General features: G+C 53.9%; 2 protein-coding genes across 2 annotated transcripts; both read right to left on the bottom strand.

The window, feature by feature from the left end:
* Positions 1-1061: 1061 nt before the first annotated feature.
* CYC1 (cytochrome c1) lies at positions 1062-3545 on the bottom strand. Its single transcript, XM_081258797.1, has 7 exons — positions 3371-3545; positions 2569-2765; positions 2360-2486; positions 2116-2273; positions 1878-2038; positions 1468-1568; positions 1062-1365 (listed from the first exon to the last, which is right to left on the bottom strand). The coding sequence occupies exons 1-7, from the start codon at positions 3500-3502 to the stop codon at positions 1261-1263; spliced, it is 981 nt and encodes a 326-aa protein (XP_081114923.1). The 5' UTR covers positions 3503-3545; the 3' UTR covers positions 1062-1260.
* Positions 3546-14330: 10785 nt separating this feature from the next.
* On the bottom strand, positions 14331-17797 carry GPAA1 (glycosylphosphatidylinositol anchor attachment 1). The gene is made up of 12 exons (XM_081258614.1): positions 17595-17797; positions 17188-17367; positions 16991-17102; positions 16622-16769; positions 16440-16541; positions 16157-16353; positions 15888-16084; positions 15639-15792; positions 15380-15475; positions 15048-15238; positions 14796-14966; positions 14331-14649 (listed from the first exon to the last, which is right to left on the bottom strand). Exons 1-12 carry the CDS (start codon positions 17666-17668, stop codon positions 14406-14408), a joined length of 1866 nt encoding a protein of 621 aa, XP_081114740.1. The 5' UTR covers positions 17669-17797; the 3' UTR covers positions 14331-14405.
* Positions 17798-17982: the final 185 nt, after the last annotated feature.

Genomic DNA, 17982 nt, shown 5'->3' with positions numbered 1-17982 from the left:
CCCCACTCAGATGAAACTTGGCAGAGGCAGGGGTGGCAGCTCCCCAGCTGGGCCCAGGTGGCTACTGAAGAGCATACTTGGGACGCAAGTCCCCTGAAATCGCCCAGGCCCCAAGGCTGCTTAGGACACCCCCTGCCTGCTGACCACTGGGCTGGGCCCTCTGAGCCCCACCCAGCCCTCAGCTGACTGGCCCTCCTTTTCCAACCAGAGCCTTCCAGGTACACACCCTCCCTCTGCCTTTCTCCTCTCTGCTCTTGCCCTCCCCACGCTGGTCCCCACTCCTCTGGGCTATTCCCGCCAGGCTGCCCTCACATTCCCTGCTTGGGGACAAGAAAAGCTCAGAAGATAGGAGCCCTGAGCCAGGGCCCAGGGTTACTACTGAGAAAACACCGCTGCGGCCCTCATGCCACTGACAGGTCCATAGCTGTGTGAGCCCGGCCACTGTCTGGCCGTGTGGCCTGACCCACGCCCAGCCGCCCTGTAGACTGCTAGGAGGTGCTGCCCCCTCACAAAGACCGTGACCCTTGAGTCAACAGCACCTCCAGCTGCCCAGCCAAGAGACCAGAAGCACCTCCGGGTGGCCTCCGCCTGCCCCTCTGCTTCCTTGGTGAGGTTGAGTGCTGCCCCTCTCCCGGCCACCCCCAGCCCTGCCTGCCCCCGAGCCCCAGGAACAGCTCCTGCAGCTCCTACTTTAGGCCAGCCTCTCCCCGGTTGAAATGCTACGCAGGGCTCCCTGCCATCTTCAGGATGAAGGCCAAGTGGTTCCATACACGGACACTGGTGGGTTACTGCAGCAGGGCCCTGGGCCCCTGGGCCGTGTCCAGCCAAGCGAAGCCCTTTCCGCCTGTAACCAGGTTCTCTCCACTCCAGTCAGTGTTGCCACTTTCTCTAATAGCTTGTTCTCCGCTTCCTGTCCCACATTCAGTGCTGACTGGACTACCAGCATGCAGGGCAATGCTGGCCACACTGCACTGGACACCCCTGGGAGCTCTGAGGGCAAGGATCTTAGTCCCAGAGTCCTCTGCAAACCTGTACTCCCATCACACAGTAGCTCAAATGGGTACGTTGAGAAACTTAATTTATTTCCGTGATGGGCGCCGAACGATCTGGAGCTGGAACCCCGTCTCCTGCCCCTTCCCCTCTTGTCCCAGAGGAAGCAGGGCTTGGCCAGGAGGGCCAGCTGGGACCTGAACAGGCCCAGGGTGGCTCCTTGGCTTGAGGACCCATTCAGGCAGGACAGCAAGCAGACACTGGGCAGGGTCACTTGGGTGGCCGATACGCCAGCTTCCGGCTCTTCAGGACTGACCACTTATGCCGCTTCATGGCATAGACCAGGGGCAAAAGCAAGCCCATCATCATCAACATCTGGGGGAAAGGCAGGCTCAGAGGAGGGAGGCAGAAAGGACCCCTGCCCAGCTCCCAGCCCCTCCCCCAGGCCCACTGTGCCCCTCCGCCCAGCCCTTTCACCTTGAGCCCCATGCGTTTGCGATGGTCGTGTTCTGGTTCAGACGTCCAGCGCAGGAAGGTGCACACGTCCTTGGCTACCTGGGACATGGTAGCTGGGGTGCCTGGTCCAAGGACAAGTGGTACGAGCTGCCCGTGGGTGTCCCTGCCCACTTTGGGGTAGCCCAAAGAGCATCCTCCACCATGGGGCAGAGACGGGTTCCTGCCCACAGCTTCAAAAGGGATGGGACCCACCCCTACCACCAGCCAGCACACAGACGGCCTCAAGGCTGCCCATGAGCCTCCTCAGAAACACACAGTGTCCCAGCCAAGGAAGGTGCAGGCACTCTGGGGCCAAGAACACCAGGAGAGCATCCCTGGCAGTGGGGAAAGTAGGACCCAGGTTGCCCACTCCCAGCGTGGGGGCCTCTCACCATCATCAAACTCCAAGACTTCGTTGTAGATGGGAGGTGCCATGCCAATGGCCTGGCCAGGAAAATAGGGATTGAAGTAGAGGCCTTCTCGCAGCGACACCCCAGTGGGTGGCTCACAGTAGCCCGTGAGTAGGGAGAAGACGTAGTCCTCACCACCGTGCCTGGGACCAGATCGGGGTCTCCTCAGCCCCTGGCATGAGGCAGCCCTTCCTCCCCCCGCCCCACCACAGGCCAGTACCTAGCTCGCACGACGTAGCTGAGGTCAGGGGGCAGTGCTCCGTTGTTGGCCGCTCGCGCAGCCTCAGGGTTGGGGTATGGTTTGGGGAAGTAGTCAGACAGCTTCCCCGGCCGCATGAACATCTCCCCGTTCTCATTGGGGCCATCCTGAACCTCCACCTGCCACCAAGAGCCCCATCACAACCCTGCTGTCCAGCACAGCAGGAGCCCCAATCTGTGGGTCCTCCGCATCCCCACGTACCCACCTCCTCAGCCAGCGCCTTAGCTTCATCCTCTGTGTAGCACACGCCCACCAGGTGGCGGTAAGCCACGTAGTCCATGCTGTGGCAGGAGGAGCACACCTGCTTGTACACCTGGAAACCCCTCCGGATGCTAGAGACGTAGAAAGGGTTAAGGGCGCCGAGGATTCCACCCCACCCGGCCCACCCAGAAACTCCCCCAGCCAGCCACACACCTGGTGTGGTCCAGGGAGGAGAGGAGGCCGCGGTGGGACCACGGATAGCTGGGGGGGTGCAACTCCAGGTCACTGGCACTCACCGCAGAATGCAGAGCCACAGCCAGCCCTGCACCCCCTGCCGCCAGCATGCCCAGCGCTGACAGAATCACTTTCCGGCCCCGGGACGGGCCAGACTTCGACGACAGGGACACTGCCTGCAAGAGTCCCGCTCAGCGCCTGCCAGAACACCACCCAGCCCGACCTGGGGATCTGACTCTCAGCGCCTACCTCTCCCAACTCAGGCACCCAGCACCGGCCACCTCCCGCGCCACTGCCCTCCCCACCCTCCCCGCTGCGGACCCCCTCGACCGGAATTCAGCCCTGAGAGGGGGGGTTTGTGAGGCGTCTTCTTAGATCCTGGGCCCGGTATCGGGCCGAAGTGAGCAAGGGTGCTGGGGCAGGCCAAGGTCACAAGCAGCTGGCCGAGATCAGGCTGAGGTCACTTTAGGACGCGGGCCCAGTCAGGAAGGCCGGAGAGGGAGCGGGCCTGGGCGCGCCCCCCGGGGAAGCGCCCAGTCCCGAGCCGGCAGCGAGCCCGCCCCGCCGCTCCCCACGCTCGGCACCAGGTGCCTGTGCTGCTCGGAGGGGTGGGAGCCCAGCCCTGCTCCCAAGGTCGGCAGGCAGCGGGGGTCCGGCCGGGGTGGGGGCCCGGGTGCGGAGGCTGCTCCCGCGCTGCCCGGCCCGCGCCCGGAGCCTCCCAGCGGTGACCTTCACCGTGCTGCGGGGCCGCGCGGCGGCCAGGGTTAAGACCAGCTCTCACCTGGGGTGTCCGCAGTGGGAGCTGCCCAGGCCGCGAACCGCTCAGCAGACCCCGGGACCGCGCGCCCGGCAGCCCCGCGCCCCGCGGGCCCAGTACCAACCCGCGAACCGAAGCCACCGCCGCTGCCGCCATATTGCCCCTCTTCAGCGCGGCCACCGCTACCGTGGGCCTCTGCGGCGCCGAAAGAGCTTAAACCTCGCGAGAACCGGGGAGCGCGGGAGGGGGCGGGGCGGGGGCGAGGCGGGGCTCTGTCAGTCAGGGTCGCGCGCCGCCTCGCCGCGCTACTCCGGTCGTCGTGGAAACTAGCGGTTGGGCGGGTCCTCGCTGCGTCTCTCTATCGCCGTGACAACTCTCAACAACCCTGGTTTCCGTGATCCCGCCGCTGGTCTCCGGGGCTCAGCGGTGCTGCGCCCCCCACGCCCGGACGCCCCCAACCCGGAATCCACCGCTTTTCGAAGCCATCGCACACTTTCGTCCAGCAACATTTCCAGACCTGGCGCGGTGGCAGAACACCCTCACTGCAAAGCACTGATATTATTTAACCGGTCAGATGACCCGCTGGAAGGCCCCTCTTGCCGAACCCACTCAACTTGCCCGGTGCTAGTAGCCTATTCCCCGAGGCTGTTGAAGGCAATTAAGGGCAAGTGTTGTAGTTTCAAAGCTGTTATCTCCCTGAGGCAATGGAGAACAGCTGGGGCAAATAACAGACTAACCAAAAAACTTAAAAGGAAGAACTGGGGAATACATTGTCCACAGGGGCGTTGAAAAGCCCTACAAATTTCCGGAATACAGATGGTCAAAAACATAAGTAGGGCTGTGCATATACTCATGAAAGACCTGAAAAAGCCCTAAGTGCTCACTTCTGGCTGACCTTGAGTGTGCACAGGTGAAGCCTAAAGCAGAGTTGTAAACTGCCTGGCTGAATTCCAAGAGCATGTCCCACATACACACAGAGCCACTTGGGAATGACAGAGATTTATTGGTTCCAGACACTTAAGGAAATTTCTGTCCAATCATTTATCTGACCACTAAGCTAACCAGGTAGAGACTTCAGTGGCTACCCATGACAAATAATAGACTTGACAGAATTAGTTCAGAAAAGCCAATACACAAATACAACTACCATAGCAGCAACAGCAACAAAACCTGGAATCTGATTTCCAGAAATGCCACATTATATCATTTAAAATATCTAGTTTTCAACAAAAAATTAGACATCCAAAGAAACAAGAAGGTCTGGCCTATAAATAGGGAAAAAAGAACCAATCAATAGAAACTATCTCTGGGGAATCTTAACTATTTAAATATGTTTGGGGGGGATAAATTGGAAGATTGAGATTGACATATACATACTACTATGTATAAAATAGATAATTAATGAGGACTGATGACCCACTGTATAGCACAGGGAACTCAACTCAATACTCTGTAATGACCTATATGGGAAAAGAATCTAAAAAAGAGTGGATATGTGTATATGTATAACTGATTCACTTTGCTGTGCAGCAGAAACTAACACAATACTGTAAATCAACTATACTCCAATAAAAATTTAAAAATAAAAAATTTAATAAAAAACAAATTTAAAAATATGTTCAAAGAGCTAAAGGAAACCATTATGTCTAAAGAACTAGAGGAAAGTATGAGAATGATATCTCATCAAATAGAGGATGTCAGTAAAAAGGAATAAACAGGATCCAAATGGAAGTTATGGAGTTGAAATGTACAATAATGGAATTGAAAATTTTAACTTATGGGGTTCTACTGCAGATTTGAGCAGGTAGAAGAAAGAATTAGCAAACTTGAAGTTAGGTCAGTTGAGATTGTCTGGTCTGCAAAAGCGTACCAACCTATACATAATTCTCAGAAGCAGAGGAGAAAGAGGGGCCAAAAGAATATTTGAAGAAATTGTGACTGAAAACTTTCCAAATTTGATGAAAAACATGGATCTATACATCCAGGAAGTTAAAAAAAAAAACTCCAAGCAGGATGAAGTAAAAGAGGTCCACACCTGTACACATTATACATTGTTGAAAAGCAAAGAAAAGGAATCTTGAAAGCAGCAAGAGAGAAGTGACTCATCACATATAAGTGGTCCTCAATAAAATTAACAGAAGATTTCATACCAGAAACCATGGAGGCCAGAAGGCGGGGGTATGACATATTCCAAGTGCTGAAAGAACAAACTTCCCAACCGAAAATTCTGTATCTGGCAAAATCATCTCTCAAAACAAGGGGGCAGGGACTTCCTTGGTGGTGCGATGGTTAAGAATCTGCCTGCCAATCCAGGGGACATGGGTTCAAGCCCTGATCCAGGAAGATCCCACTTGCCACGGGGCAACTAAGCCCATGTGAAACAACTAAGATCTCACAAGCTGTGTGGTGAGGCCAAAAAAAAAAAAATCTATGGGTATAGACACAGAATATATGTGGTGGAATATGTGGCAATAAATAAGGAAGGGGGAAACAGCTATACAGGAGCAACATCTTTTAATAGAGTTAAAATTAATGTAATGTTAATCTAAATCAGATTGTTACAAATTAAGATGTCAGTTGTAATCCCAAGGGTAACCACTAAGAAAATAACTCAAAAAATATAGTCAAAGGGCTTCCCTGGTGGCGCAGTGGTTGAGAGTCCGCCTGCCGATGCGGGGGACACGGGTTCATGCTCCAGTCCGGGAAGATCCCACGTGCCGCAGAGCGGCTGGGCCTGTGAGCCATGGCCGCTGAGCCTGGTCGTCCAGAGCCTGTGCTTCGCAACAGGAGAGGCCACAGCAGTGAGAGGTCCGCATACCGCAAAAAAAAAAAAAAAAAATATATATATATATATATATATATATAGTCAAAGAAATAACAAAGGAATTAAAGTTGTACCCTGGAAAATAAAACACACACACACACACACACACACACACACACACACACACACAACAATGAAGAAATTGGGGGCAAAAAAGACATAAGACACATAGAGAGCAAATATCAAGATAGCAGGTATAAATTGTACTGTACCATTAAATGTAAATGGATGAAAGTCTCCAGTTAAAGGCCAGAGATTGGCACAGTGGATTTTTCTTTTTAAAGTCATGATCCAACTATATAATGCCTATAAGAAACACACTTTATATTCAAAGACACAAATAGAAAGTAAAATTTGGAAAAAAGGACGCCACACCAACAGTAACCAAAACAGAGCTGGAGGGGCTATACTAATATCAGACAATATAAACTTTAAGACAAATGTTTATATTAGAGTTAAAGAAGGACATTTTATAATGAAAAAAGGATCAATTCATCAAGAAGAAATGACGGGGCTTCCCTGGTGGCGCAGTGGTTAAGAGTCTGCCTGCCAATGCAGGGGACACGGGTTCGAGCCCTGGTCTGGGAGGATCCCACATGCCGCGGAGCAACTGGGCCCGTGAGCCACAGCTACTGAGCCTGCGCGTCTGGAGCCTGTGCTCCACAATGGGAGAGGCCGTGACAGTGAGAGGCCCGCGCACCGCGATGAAGAGTGGCCTCCGCTCGCTGCAACTGGAGAAAGCCCTTGCACAGAAACGAAGACCCAACACAGCCAAAAATAAATAAATAAATTTAAAAAAAAAAAAAAGAAGAAATGACAACTATAGAGATATATTTGCCTAACAGAGCCCCAAAATACATGAAGCAAAACTGGACAGAATTGAAAGGAGAAATAGAAAATTTAACATAACAGTTGGAGACTTCAGTACCCCACTTTCAGTAATGGATAGAACAGCTAGACAGAATATCAGCAGGGAAAGAGAAGACTTGAACAACACAATAAGCCAACTAGACGTAACGGGCAGCAATGAAACACTCCAACAACAGAAGAGTACATATTCTTCCCAAGTGCACATGGAATATTCTTCAGGATAGATCATATGTTAGGCAATTTAAAAAGTCTCAATAAATTTAAGAGTAGCAAAAGCATACAAAGTATGTTTTCTGACTACAACAGCATGAAATTAGAAATCAATAACAGAAGGAGAGTAGGGAAATTCACAAGTATGCGAAAATTAAATGACATACTCCTAAATAAACAATTAGTCAAAGAAGAAATAACAGGGAGGGACTTCCCTGGTGGCTCAGTGGTTTAGAATCTGCCTGCCAATGCAGAGGACATGGGGTCAATCCCTGGCCCAGGAAGATCCCACATGCTGCAGAGCAACTAAGCCCGTGAGCCACGACTACTGAGCCTGCGCTCTAGAGCCCGTGGGTCACAGCTACTGAAGCCCACGCGTCTGGAGCCTGTGCTCTGCAACAAGAAAAGCCAAGGCAATGAGAAGCCATGCACCGCAATGAAGAGTAGCCCCTGCTCACAACAACTAGAGAAAAGCCCATGTGCAGCAACGAAGACCCAACACAGCCAAAAATAAAAATTAAATTAAAAAAAAAGAAATCACAGGGAAAATTAGAAAATACTCTGAGATGAATAAAAACAAAAACACAACATACTAAAACTTAGCACCATCAAGAGAGCTGCTAAGAGGGAAATTTAGAGCTTTAAATTACTGTATTAAAAAAAAAGGGCTTCCCTGGTGGCGCAGTGGTTGAGAGTCCGCCTGCCAATGCAGGGGACGCGGGTTCGTGCCCTGGTCCGGGAGGATCCCACATGCCGTGGAGCGGCTGGGCCCGTGAGCCATGGCCATTGAGCCTGCGCGTCCAGAGCCTGTGCTCCGCAATGGGAGAGGCCACAACAGTGAGAGGCCCGCGTATCGCAAAAAAAAATAATAATAAATTAAAAATAAATAAATAAATAAATAAAATAATAATAATAAGATCTTAAATAAATAACCTAACATTCTAACTTTAAAAACTACAAAAAGTAGACAATCTAAACCCAAAGTAAGCAGAAGGAAGGAAATAATAAAGATTAGAGCAGAAACAATTGAAACAGAGAATAGAAAAACAACAGAGAAAATAAACTAAAAGTTGATTCTTTAAAAAGATCAACAAAAATGACACACCTGTAGCTTGACTCACTAAGATAAAAAGAGAAGACTCAAACTGCTAAAATTAGAAATGAAAATAGTGACATTACTACCAACCTTACTGAAATAAAAATGATTATAAGGGAATACCGTAAATAATTTATGCCCCCAAATTAGATGACCTATATGAAACAGCCAGATGCCTAGAAAGATACAAACTGCCAAAATTGACTCAAGAAGAAGTAGAAAATCTAAATCGACCAATAACAAGTAAAGAAACTGAACTAGTAATTAAATAACAACAACAACAAAAACTTCCCAGAAAAAAAAAGCCCAGGATGAGATGGCTTCACTGGTGAATTCTACCAAAATTAAGGAAGACTTAACTCCAATACTTCACAAACTCCTCCAAGAAATAGAAGATGAGGGAATACTCCCCAACTCATTATTTGAGATTAGTATTACCCTGACACTAAAACTAGACAAAGTATCATAAGAAAGAAAGCTACAGGCCAATATCCTATATGAATATAGATACAAAAATCCTCAACAAAATATTAGCAAACTCAACCCAATGCTTGAAAAATGCAGTACATCTTTTTTCCAGTGGGATTTATCTCAGTAATGTAAAGATAAATCAATGTAAACATCAATCAATGTATAAGAAAACACGCAATATAACACATAATAGTAATAAAGGGAAAAGGACCACATTTGATCATTACAGTAGACACAGAAAAAGCTTTTGAAAAAAAATCCAACACATTTTCATGATAAAAACCTCAAAAAAACAGGAATACAGGGCAACTTCCTCAACCTGGTAAAGGACATCTATGAAAACCTCATGGCTAATATACTCAATGGTGCAAGACTGAAAGCTTTCCTAGTGAGATTAGAAGGAAGAGAAGGATGTTGGTTCTTGCCACTTCTATTCAGCATTATATAGGAGGGTCTATCCAGGGCAATTAGGCAGGACTATAAAATAAAAAGCATCTAAATTTGAAAGGAAGAAATGATATTATATTTTCAGATCACATGAATTACATACAATTGACCCATGAACAACATGGGCTTGAACTGCGCAGGTCCACTTATACTCAGATTTTTTTTGCTAAATACACACTACAGTACTACACCATCTGCAGTTGGTTGAATCTGAGGATTCGGAACCGCAGATACGGAGGGCTGACTGTAGAGCTATAGGTGGATTTTCAACTTTGCAGAGGGTCGGCGCCCCAACCCCTGCATTGTTCAAGGGTCAACTGTGAAATCCTAAGGAACACACAAACTATTGATATTAGAGATAATGGATGAGTTCATCAAGTTTGACTGAAGATCAATATACGGAAATCAGTTGTGTTTCTATACACCAGCAATTAACAAACTGAAAATGAAATTAAGAAACTAATTATATTTACAATAGCATCAAAAAATTAAATACTTAGGGGACTTCCCTGGTGGCACAGTGGTTAAGAATCCGCCTACCAATGCAGGGGATATGGGTTCGATCCCTGGTCTGGGAAGATCCCACACGCTGAGGAGCAGCTAAGCCCGCAAGCCACAACTACTGAGCCCGCGTACCACAACTACTATTTCACAGCTGACCCTTGAACAACGCAGGGGTTAGGGGCGCCCGACCCTCTGCAAAGTTGAAAATCCACCTATAACTCTACAGTCAGCCCTCTGTATCTGCAGTTCCGCGTGCTGCAACTACTGAACCCCATGAGCCTAGAGCCCGTGCTCCACAAGAGAAGCCACCGCAATGAGCAGCCCACGCACCACAGCAGAGTAGCCCCCATTCGCTACCACTAGAGAAAGCCTGCGTGCAGCAACGAAGACCCAATGCAGCCAAAGAAAAATTAAAAGAAAAAATTATATACTTAAGAATAAATTTAACAACCTTTATACACTGAAAATTATAAAACATTACTGAAAGAAATTAAAGAAGCCCTAAATAAATGTAAGGACATCCTGTGTTCACAGGTTGGAAGTCTTAATATTGCTAACATGCTAATACTTCCCATACTGAGTAGAGTGATGAAAGCTTGCACCCGCCCCTCTGTCTTACCTGGGACACAAATGATCCCTTTGTCCAGTATATCCTGCCCATTAGTCACTTAGTAGCCATCTGGGTTATCAGATCAACTGTGGAGGCATCACAGTGTCTGTATTCAAGTAAGTGACCCTTTTATTTGTTTTTTCACACCTTTATTGGAGTATAATTGCTTTACAATGTTGTGTTAGTTTCTGCCATATAACAAAGTGAATCAGCTCTATGCACACATATATCCCCATATCCCTTCCCCCTTGCGTCTCCCTCCCACACTCCCTATCCCACCCCTCTAGGTGGTCACAGAGCACAGAGCTGATCTCCCTGTGCAATGCGGCTGCTTCGCACTAGCTAGCTGTTTTACGTTTAGTGACCCTTATTTTACTTAAGAATGGCTTCAAAGTGCAAGAGTAGTGATGCTTGTGATTCAGGTACACCAAAGAGAAGCCTTTAAGTGAAATGAAGTGCTTCCTTTAAGTGAAAAGGTGAAAGTCCTCAACTTAATAAAGAAAGGAAAAAATTTGTATGCTGTGGTTGCTAAGATCTACGCTAAGAAACAATCTTCTATCCGTGAAACTGTGAAGGAAAAAGAAATCCGTGCTAGTTTTGCTGGTGCACCTCAAAAACTGCAAAAGTTATGGCCGCAGTGCATGATAAGAATTTGGTTAAGATGGAAAAGGCATTAAGTTTGTGGGTGGAAGATACGAACAGATAGAATTCAGTACTATCCAGGGGTTCAGGCATCCCCTGGGAGTCTTGGAACACGAGCCCCGAAGATGAGGGGTACTACTGTACTGCGTGAATCCATTCATATGAAAGTCCAGATTCGGCAAATCTATAGCAGCAGAAAGTAGGTTAACGGTGCCAGGGGCTGAAAGGGGAGGGGGAAGTGGGGTACAGGGTTCCTTCTGGGGGGCAATAAAAATGTTCTGAAGGACAAGGCAGGAGTTGGCCAGGCAGGCCTTGGAGACCAAGGTAAGGAGGTTTGATTTTATCCTGGAGGCGATAGGCATCCCCTGAAGAGAGACAAGGTGGACCGCAGGTCCAGGATTGGGTGAGGGCACCAGGGGAGGAGATGCACGCGGGGTGGGAGGTGTTCAGGTTGGGAAGAGATGACTTAAAGGTGACCACGGCACATCCAGGAGGCGGGGGTGACGGGATGTGGCCTCAGGACACAGGCCTAGAGGAAAGACAGGATCTGAGTGCAGGCATGAGGGCAGCTGGAGCCCGCGGGGGCGGCTCACAGAGATAGGCCCCCAGGGCAGCCCTGGAGCCCCACCTTAAAGTCCCAGGTGGAATGGGGTGACTTGGCAAAGGGTCTGATAGAAGCACAGAGGAAACCTGGGACAGCCAGCCAATTGCAGGAGGACGTCTGCAGAGGGTCTGGTCGTGAGGAAGCTGCTGGGTGTCCTGAGGTGGGTCCTGCCTGGCTCAGGACCTCCCCAGTCTTGCATCCTAACCTCCCGGGCCCTCACCCCATATCATAAGACAGGAGCCCCTGTAGAAGCCAAAGGTCTGCCCCCTGGGCTTCCTTCTGGACCTCCAGAAGGGCTCCCTCTGATTCTTTCCTTCTTTCATTCAAGAAATACGTATGAATATTCCACCACATCCCTGGCTCTGTGCTGGAAAAGAGGCAGGAAGAAAGACAAAGCCTGTGCCATAGAGCTGCTTTTCTGGGGCATGGGAGGCAAGCGACCAAGGAATGAGCACTTACTACCAACACAATAGACACACACACTTCTAGATGCACCCGGCTGCTCACCGCCTGAGAGCCCCACGTGAGCTGGGCTCAGCAATAGTCCCTCATGCGTGAGCGAGACTGAGATGTCAGAAAACTCCAATAACGACGACTTAAGCACAGTAGAAGTTTGTTTCTTTCTTGCAAATGAAGCCCGGTTTAGCAACCCTGGGCGACGGCTAACCCGTTTACCAAGGGCTTTGGAGGGTCAGGGAGGCCCTCCTCACCTCCACCCCCAGCCTGGGCTGGAGCTCACGTCCCAGACGTGCTTCCGGCTCCACGTGGCCCCGGGCAGGAGAGAGAAGCGGCTCAGAGGGCCATCCTCTGTTTGAAGTCTCTGCATGGAATTCACCCTTGAAGCTTCTGCTCAGGTCCTGTGGGCCACAGCAGCCACACGGCCACACCTAGCTGCACAGAGTCTGGCAGTGCACCTGTGCTCATATCAAAAGTAGGGTGCCAAAAAAAAAAAAAAAGTAGGGTGCCATGACTAAGGAGAAGGGACATGGGGGCCAGCATCAAGCACCCTCAGAGTAAAGCCTGCGGGGCCTTACACTCATCCCCTGTACGTCTCATCTGTATCTTTACAGCCTGACGTTTTCTTTCGTTTTAAAATGTATTGCACAAGTGACATCAATGAAAATCAGAGCAGAAATTCTGCTTCCCCAACATATCAGCTTCAAAACTCCCATGGCTCCCCCCCACCTCTTGTGTATGGGTAAGCTCAAAACAACTGATGAGCGGATAGCTTTTGTCCTCACTTGTATGTTTCATGATGTAAGGTGTTTTCATGATTTGCGTTTTAAGCGGCTACCTAAGTCCAGTTAAAAATGACTGACTGGCGCCAAAGTGCAGGTAAAATGTGTGGAAGGGAGTTTGTATTAGATGCCAGTCCACAAAGACAGAGACAACAGGAGACCACAGCAGAGCAGAGATCTCTATGCGCCTTGGAAGACAGGAAGCCCACAGACAGGCGGTGCCTGCCTTATCAGGGGAGATTTCCGAGAGAGGCCAGTCTGGAGGCACTTCTGGGGGTGCTGGGCGTGGGGCTGCAAGTCCTCCTCTAGCCTCAAAATGACTAGAAGACAAGCAGATGGAACCCAGGCTGCTAGTCACAGTGGGCCTCCAGCACCCTTGCCCCACCCCATCCCTCACACTCTGGACAGAGCACACGTGCCCTTCAGCAGTAAGAAGCCCCAAAGTGAACCCCTCCATTGGCTGCCCCCCACTGTGGAGTCAGGGACCCCCAGCTGTTGAGGGGAGCCCCCCAGGAAGATGAGCCCCACCACAGAGGCGGGCCTGGGCGGGGGCCGGGGGCAAAGCTTCCTCCCTGAGACTTGCCAGGCCGCCCCATCCTGGGATGCGGTCCCGAAGGAAGGGAGGCTGGTCCTGGTCTGATGCTCCAAGCAGTGCATCTCTGTCTCCCTTCCAACTCTGAGGCCTGTAGGAGGTGGTACCGGTCTCGCTGCCCTGTGGGGTGCTGGCAGGGGCACCATGGCCTTCCCGTGAGGTCTCTTAGCCTCATGTGGCCGTGGTGTCACCAGAGGGCTACACTTTGCTTACCTCCCCTCCCGAATGGACACTGGACACCCCAGTCCCTTTCAGGGGTCTTGGTACAACCAGTGACCTCTCTGTGTACCAGCCCATCAGTGCCCCCCGCCAGCCCCCGGTGCTCACGTGGTCCCTGTTCCGTGGCCTATCCGCTCTGGGTGGTGCTGGGTGGGCACCCGGACTGGGCTGGTCTGGCCCCCAGGAAGCTGGGCCAGGGGCGCCTCCTGCTCTACCCCAAGGCCACACGAGGTTCTGGCCTTGGCTGGGGCTCCATTCTCCTCCTCTGGAGGGAGCCAGCTCCAGCTCCTTTGACCTCTTAGCTCCAGCGCTGAAGACTGTGTTGGGTGGTCTCTGGGTGTCTCAGCTCCTGTCAGGCCTCCCAGCCCTGCCTGTCGTGTTTCCTCTTGCACAGCACTGGACCATGATGCGCAGAGACCTCCAAGGCCGGGAGAGTGCACTTGGGGCTGCGGCCAGGTCTGCCTGTGCCACTTCCACACCCCAAGCATCCATCCAAGGACCTCTTCCCAAGGCTGATGCAGCTGGGGCCCTCCCTCCTGCCATCTGTAAGTGGACCAGAAGGGGCTGAGCAGGGTGTCTAATCCCGCAGGCAGAGCCTCTTGCTACAGGCCCCGGAGCCCCACGTACACAGCAGACAGTGTGACCAGAAGCCCAGAGGGCAGCTAAACAGAACTGTTTATTTCCCAGGAAAGAAAGAACGTGGGACGTGTGGGGGATTCCCACCTGCCTTCATCACTTCCAAAAGAGCACATTCCAGAAGAGCAGCCAGCAGGGGTAGAGGCCCAGCGCCAGCAGCGGGAAGAGCAGGGCACCGTACGTGTGGTGTTCCAGCACGCCCTGAGCCAGCGCGGCCAGGAAGAGCCGCCAGCCCTCGGCCAGGGAAAGCGGTGCCTCCTGCAGCTGCTGCCACAGGAACAGGCCGCCCAGGAGCGTAGCTGCTGGGCTTGTCAGCACCAGCAGGGCAGCACAGAGTGGCCTGCGTGGAGAAGCAAGGTCAAGGGGGGCTCTGAGGTGGGGGAGGAGGAGTGACGCGTGAGGGGGCGTCTGTGGCGAGGGGCAGAGGCCCTGGAGGTGGGGGGCACGTCACGGCAGGCTTTGTGGTGGGGACCGACCAGCACATACCGGGGCCCGGAGGGCTTGGTGAGTGCAGCGCCGGGCACCATGGTGGCAGCCAGCAGAAAGCCCAGGGAGAAGTTGGTGAGGGTGATGCAGGCCAGCTGTAGTGCCAGGTAGATCAGGGCCACCAGCTTCAGCGCCATCCAGCTCCTGTCCGGGGCCTGTGTGCTCAGCACCCTGCGAGGCAAGGGGTTCAGGGGCAGCCGCCTGCGTGTCCAGGGTGCACCCTGCCCGCGCCCATCCAGCCCATCTCCTCACCAGTGGGTGCTGTGCGGAAGGGCCAGGCCAGCTGCATAGACGGCCAGCAGCGTCAGCACCACGGCCTCGGCCTCAGCCACGGGGAAGTGCTGGGCAGCCACGTGTTGACCCAGCACTGGGAGGACATAGAGGGCCAGGCCCACAGCCTGGGAGATCAGCAAGGGTGCCACGAGCGAGGCCAGCCCCACGCGCTGCAGGGCACACGGGCACTTGGAGACAGACCCCGGGCCTGGGGAGTCCCAAGGATCCTCACCATCCCTCCACCGGCTGAGACTGAGCAGCAGCAGTAACCACCACCGGGGACCCCAACAGCAGGAGTGGGGGGCCGTCACCTGTGTTGCAGGGAGGGGAGGACTGGACCCAGAGGTCCCCCCAGCCTCCTCAGGACCCACTCCAGCCTCATGCAGCTGCATCCACAGTTCCAGAGCGTGGCTGAGTCAAGGACCCTGACAAGGGGTGTGATGGGCTCTGCCCAGTGGGGGACCCAGGGCTCACTCCCACTCCCCCGCCCCGACGTTGGAGAGCTCTCCCCAGCCTAGAGTGGGGGGACCTGAGGCTGGCCACAAACGGACAGCAGGAAGCAGAGGATATCTTGAGACCGAGGACCAGGAGCAAAAAGCCGGCAGCAGGCATGTAGAGGCCAATGGAGACGAAGCGGGAGAGCGCAGGGAGCAGGTAGAAGAAGAAGGACTGGTGCAGGCGCTCCAGGAGGTGGTTGAGTTTGCGGAACATGCCCTCCAGAGCCCTGCCGGGCGTGGGCTGGGGTCACGACTGGCCAGACACCCGCAGGCCCCCACTAGCCCACCCCGAGTATGCAAAGGGGAGACCAGAGGCACTTACTTGCCTACTGCCACCAGGTCGTACTTATACTGGCGGAAGCTATTGATGCCACGGAGAGTCAGAGCCTCCACGCGGTAGCGCAGGAAGAGGCCGTGGGCGCCGTGGGGGTGGCCAGAGGCCTGCTGCAGAACCATGAGCAGCAGCGTTTGCACACCCTGCAGCGGCCCGTCCACTGACGTCCAGTCCTGGGGCTGCAGCTTAGAGAGTGTGAGACAAGGTCAGATAAACCCTGCACACAGGCCCCGTGCTCCCCAGGCAGGTGGCCCTACCTTGCCCTGCAGCGTGCACAGGAGTCCCCCTTTCTGGCAGAAGGTCTGGAAGAGGTTGAGCAGGTCCAGGTTGGGCAGCTGTCCGTTGAGTCCCTCCACAGCCACGTCAAGGCTAGTGACCACATCAGTGCTCAGCTCCAGGGCCACGGCTGCCTGGATGGCCCCAGCCCGGCCCTGCAGAGGGGATGACTGCATACCTGTAGAAGCAGGTGAATGAGCTGTCAGTAAGGGGCTGGTGAGGACAGTGGCCCTGTGGGGGCCAGGGCAGGGCAAGAACACCCACCAGTGACATTGACATCGTGGTAGGCTTCAAGCCAAGCCTCAGAGCCCAGAAGGTCGTGTTCTGTCACCAGGAAGATGATGTCTTTGGCCCAGTAAATCTGCCCTAAAGACCAAAAGCAGGGTCAGCAGGGCCTGAGGCGGTGGCCAAGCCCTCCCTTGCCAGCAGTAGCCCCTGAGCCTCACCCCGGAAGTGGGCAGCAAGTGCCAGCATCAGCCCCACAGCCTGGCTGTTGGTAGACTCAGGGCCACAGGGCACGGTGAGCACCAGGGACTCAGTGCTGGCAGCGCGCGGTGCCCGAAGGATGCCGTACACGTTGATGCCCGACACCATCTGCATGCAGTATTGGGGAAGCCTCAGCACGGCCCCGCTCTAGATGGCTGAAACCCCTCCCCTTTAGCCCTAGAATGCCCACCAGTGACTTCTCTGGCCCCAAGACATCCCCCCGCCCCCAGTGAGCTTCCTGGCCCCAAGGCCACCCCCTCAAGGTGCTTTTTGGTCGCAGGCACAACCCCCTCTCCCCCTCCCACGACCCGCCCCCCCCCCCGCAGTACATAGCGCTCGTGAGTCTCATCTGGAAAGGGCAGTTTCCGGGAGAAACTCTGCGTGTAGACCTCCAGCCCCACTGACCGCATCGTCCGCTCCAGCCAAGCCACTGGCAGAGCCCTGGAAACACAAAGGGAGCTTCTGAGCAGAGCTCTCTGGCCTTGACTGGCACTGCTTCCCCCATACCCACGGCTCTGTCGCTCACCCCGACTTCCTGCGGTGCGCAGCGAAGTCCCGGGCAAAGCTTCGGGCACGCTCTCCGCCCGCAAACTGCTCCTCCACCATGGTGGAGCCCATGGCGTTCTCCGACATGTAAGTGCGCTGGGTCAGCGGCGGGAAAGCCAGCGCCAGGAACCAGGCGATGCCCGCCACGTAGCTCAGCGCGCTGCGGGGAGAGGGACGGAGGGACCACCGGAGCGTTAGCGGGCCCTGGCACCCCGGCCCGCAGCCTCTACCTCTGCACTGGGGGTGGAGGGAGCATGTCTGCGGGACCCAGAGTGCCGGTACCCGGGACGCCGGACGGGAGAGCTGAGCCCCAGGCCTGAGGCCCCGAGTGATGCCGGCGGGCGGGAGGAGACCGGCACGCGCTGCCGGAGGGGCCCCCGCCCTCACCAGAGTGGCGCGTTGAGGCGCAGCACGAGGCGGGCAAGCGCGCGCCGGCGCACCGGGTCCGACAGGAGGCCCATCGCAGGGCCGGGCGGCTCCGGGGCCGCGCTCCCGCTGTCAGGTACGGCCGCCGGCCGGGCACGCCTCTCCTGTCAGACCCCGGGCTGCACGCCGGCCCCCACTTCCGGTCCCGACGGCCCTTACGCCGCTGCGCCTGCGCCGTCCCCCTAGTCGCCCCGCACCGCCGCCGCGCATGCCCAGAGCAGAGCCGCTGTGGAGGGAGCGGGACCCGGGCGGGTCTGGGTTTCCCCGCCGGCGGAGAGCGTCCTCCAGGCAGGCCGACGGCATGGTGCAACGCCGGAGGACAGTGAAGACGACGGGCCGCTCGAGAAAG

Source organism: Mesoplodon bidens (assembly GCF_964165515.1).
Source record: "Mesoplodon bidens genome assembly, chromosome: 16".
Lineage (NCBI taxonomy): Eukaryota > Metazoa > Chordata > Mammalia > Artiodactyla > Ziphiidae > Mesoplodon > Mesoplodon bidens.
Note: the sequence above shows the minus strand (reverse complement) of the source record. Positions and strands in the feature narration are given on the sequence as shown.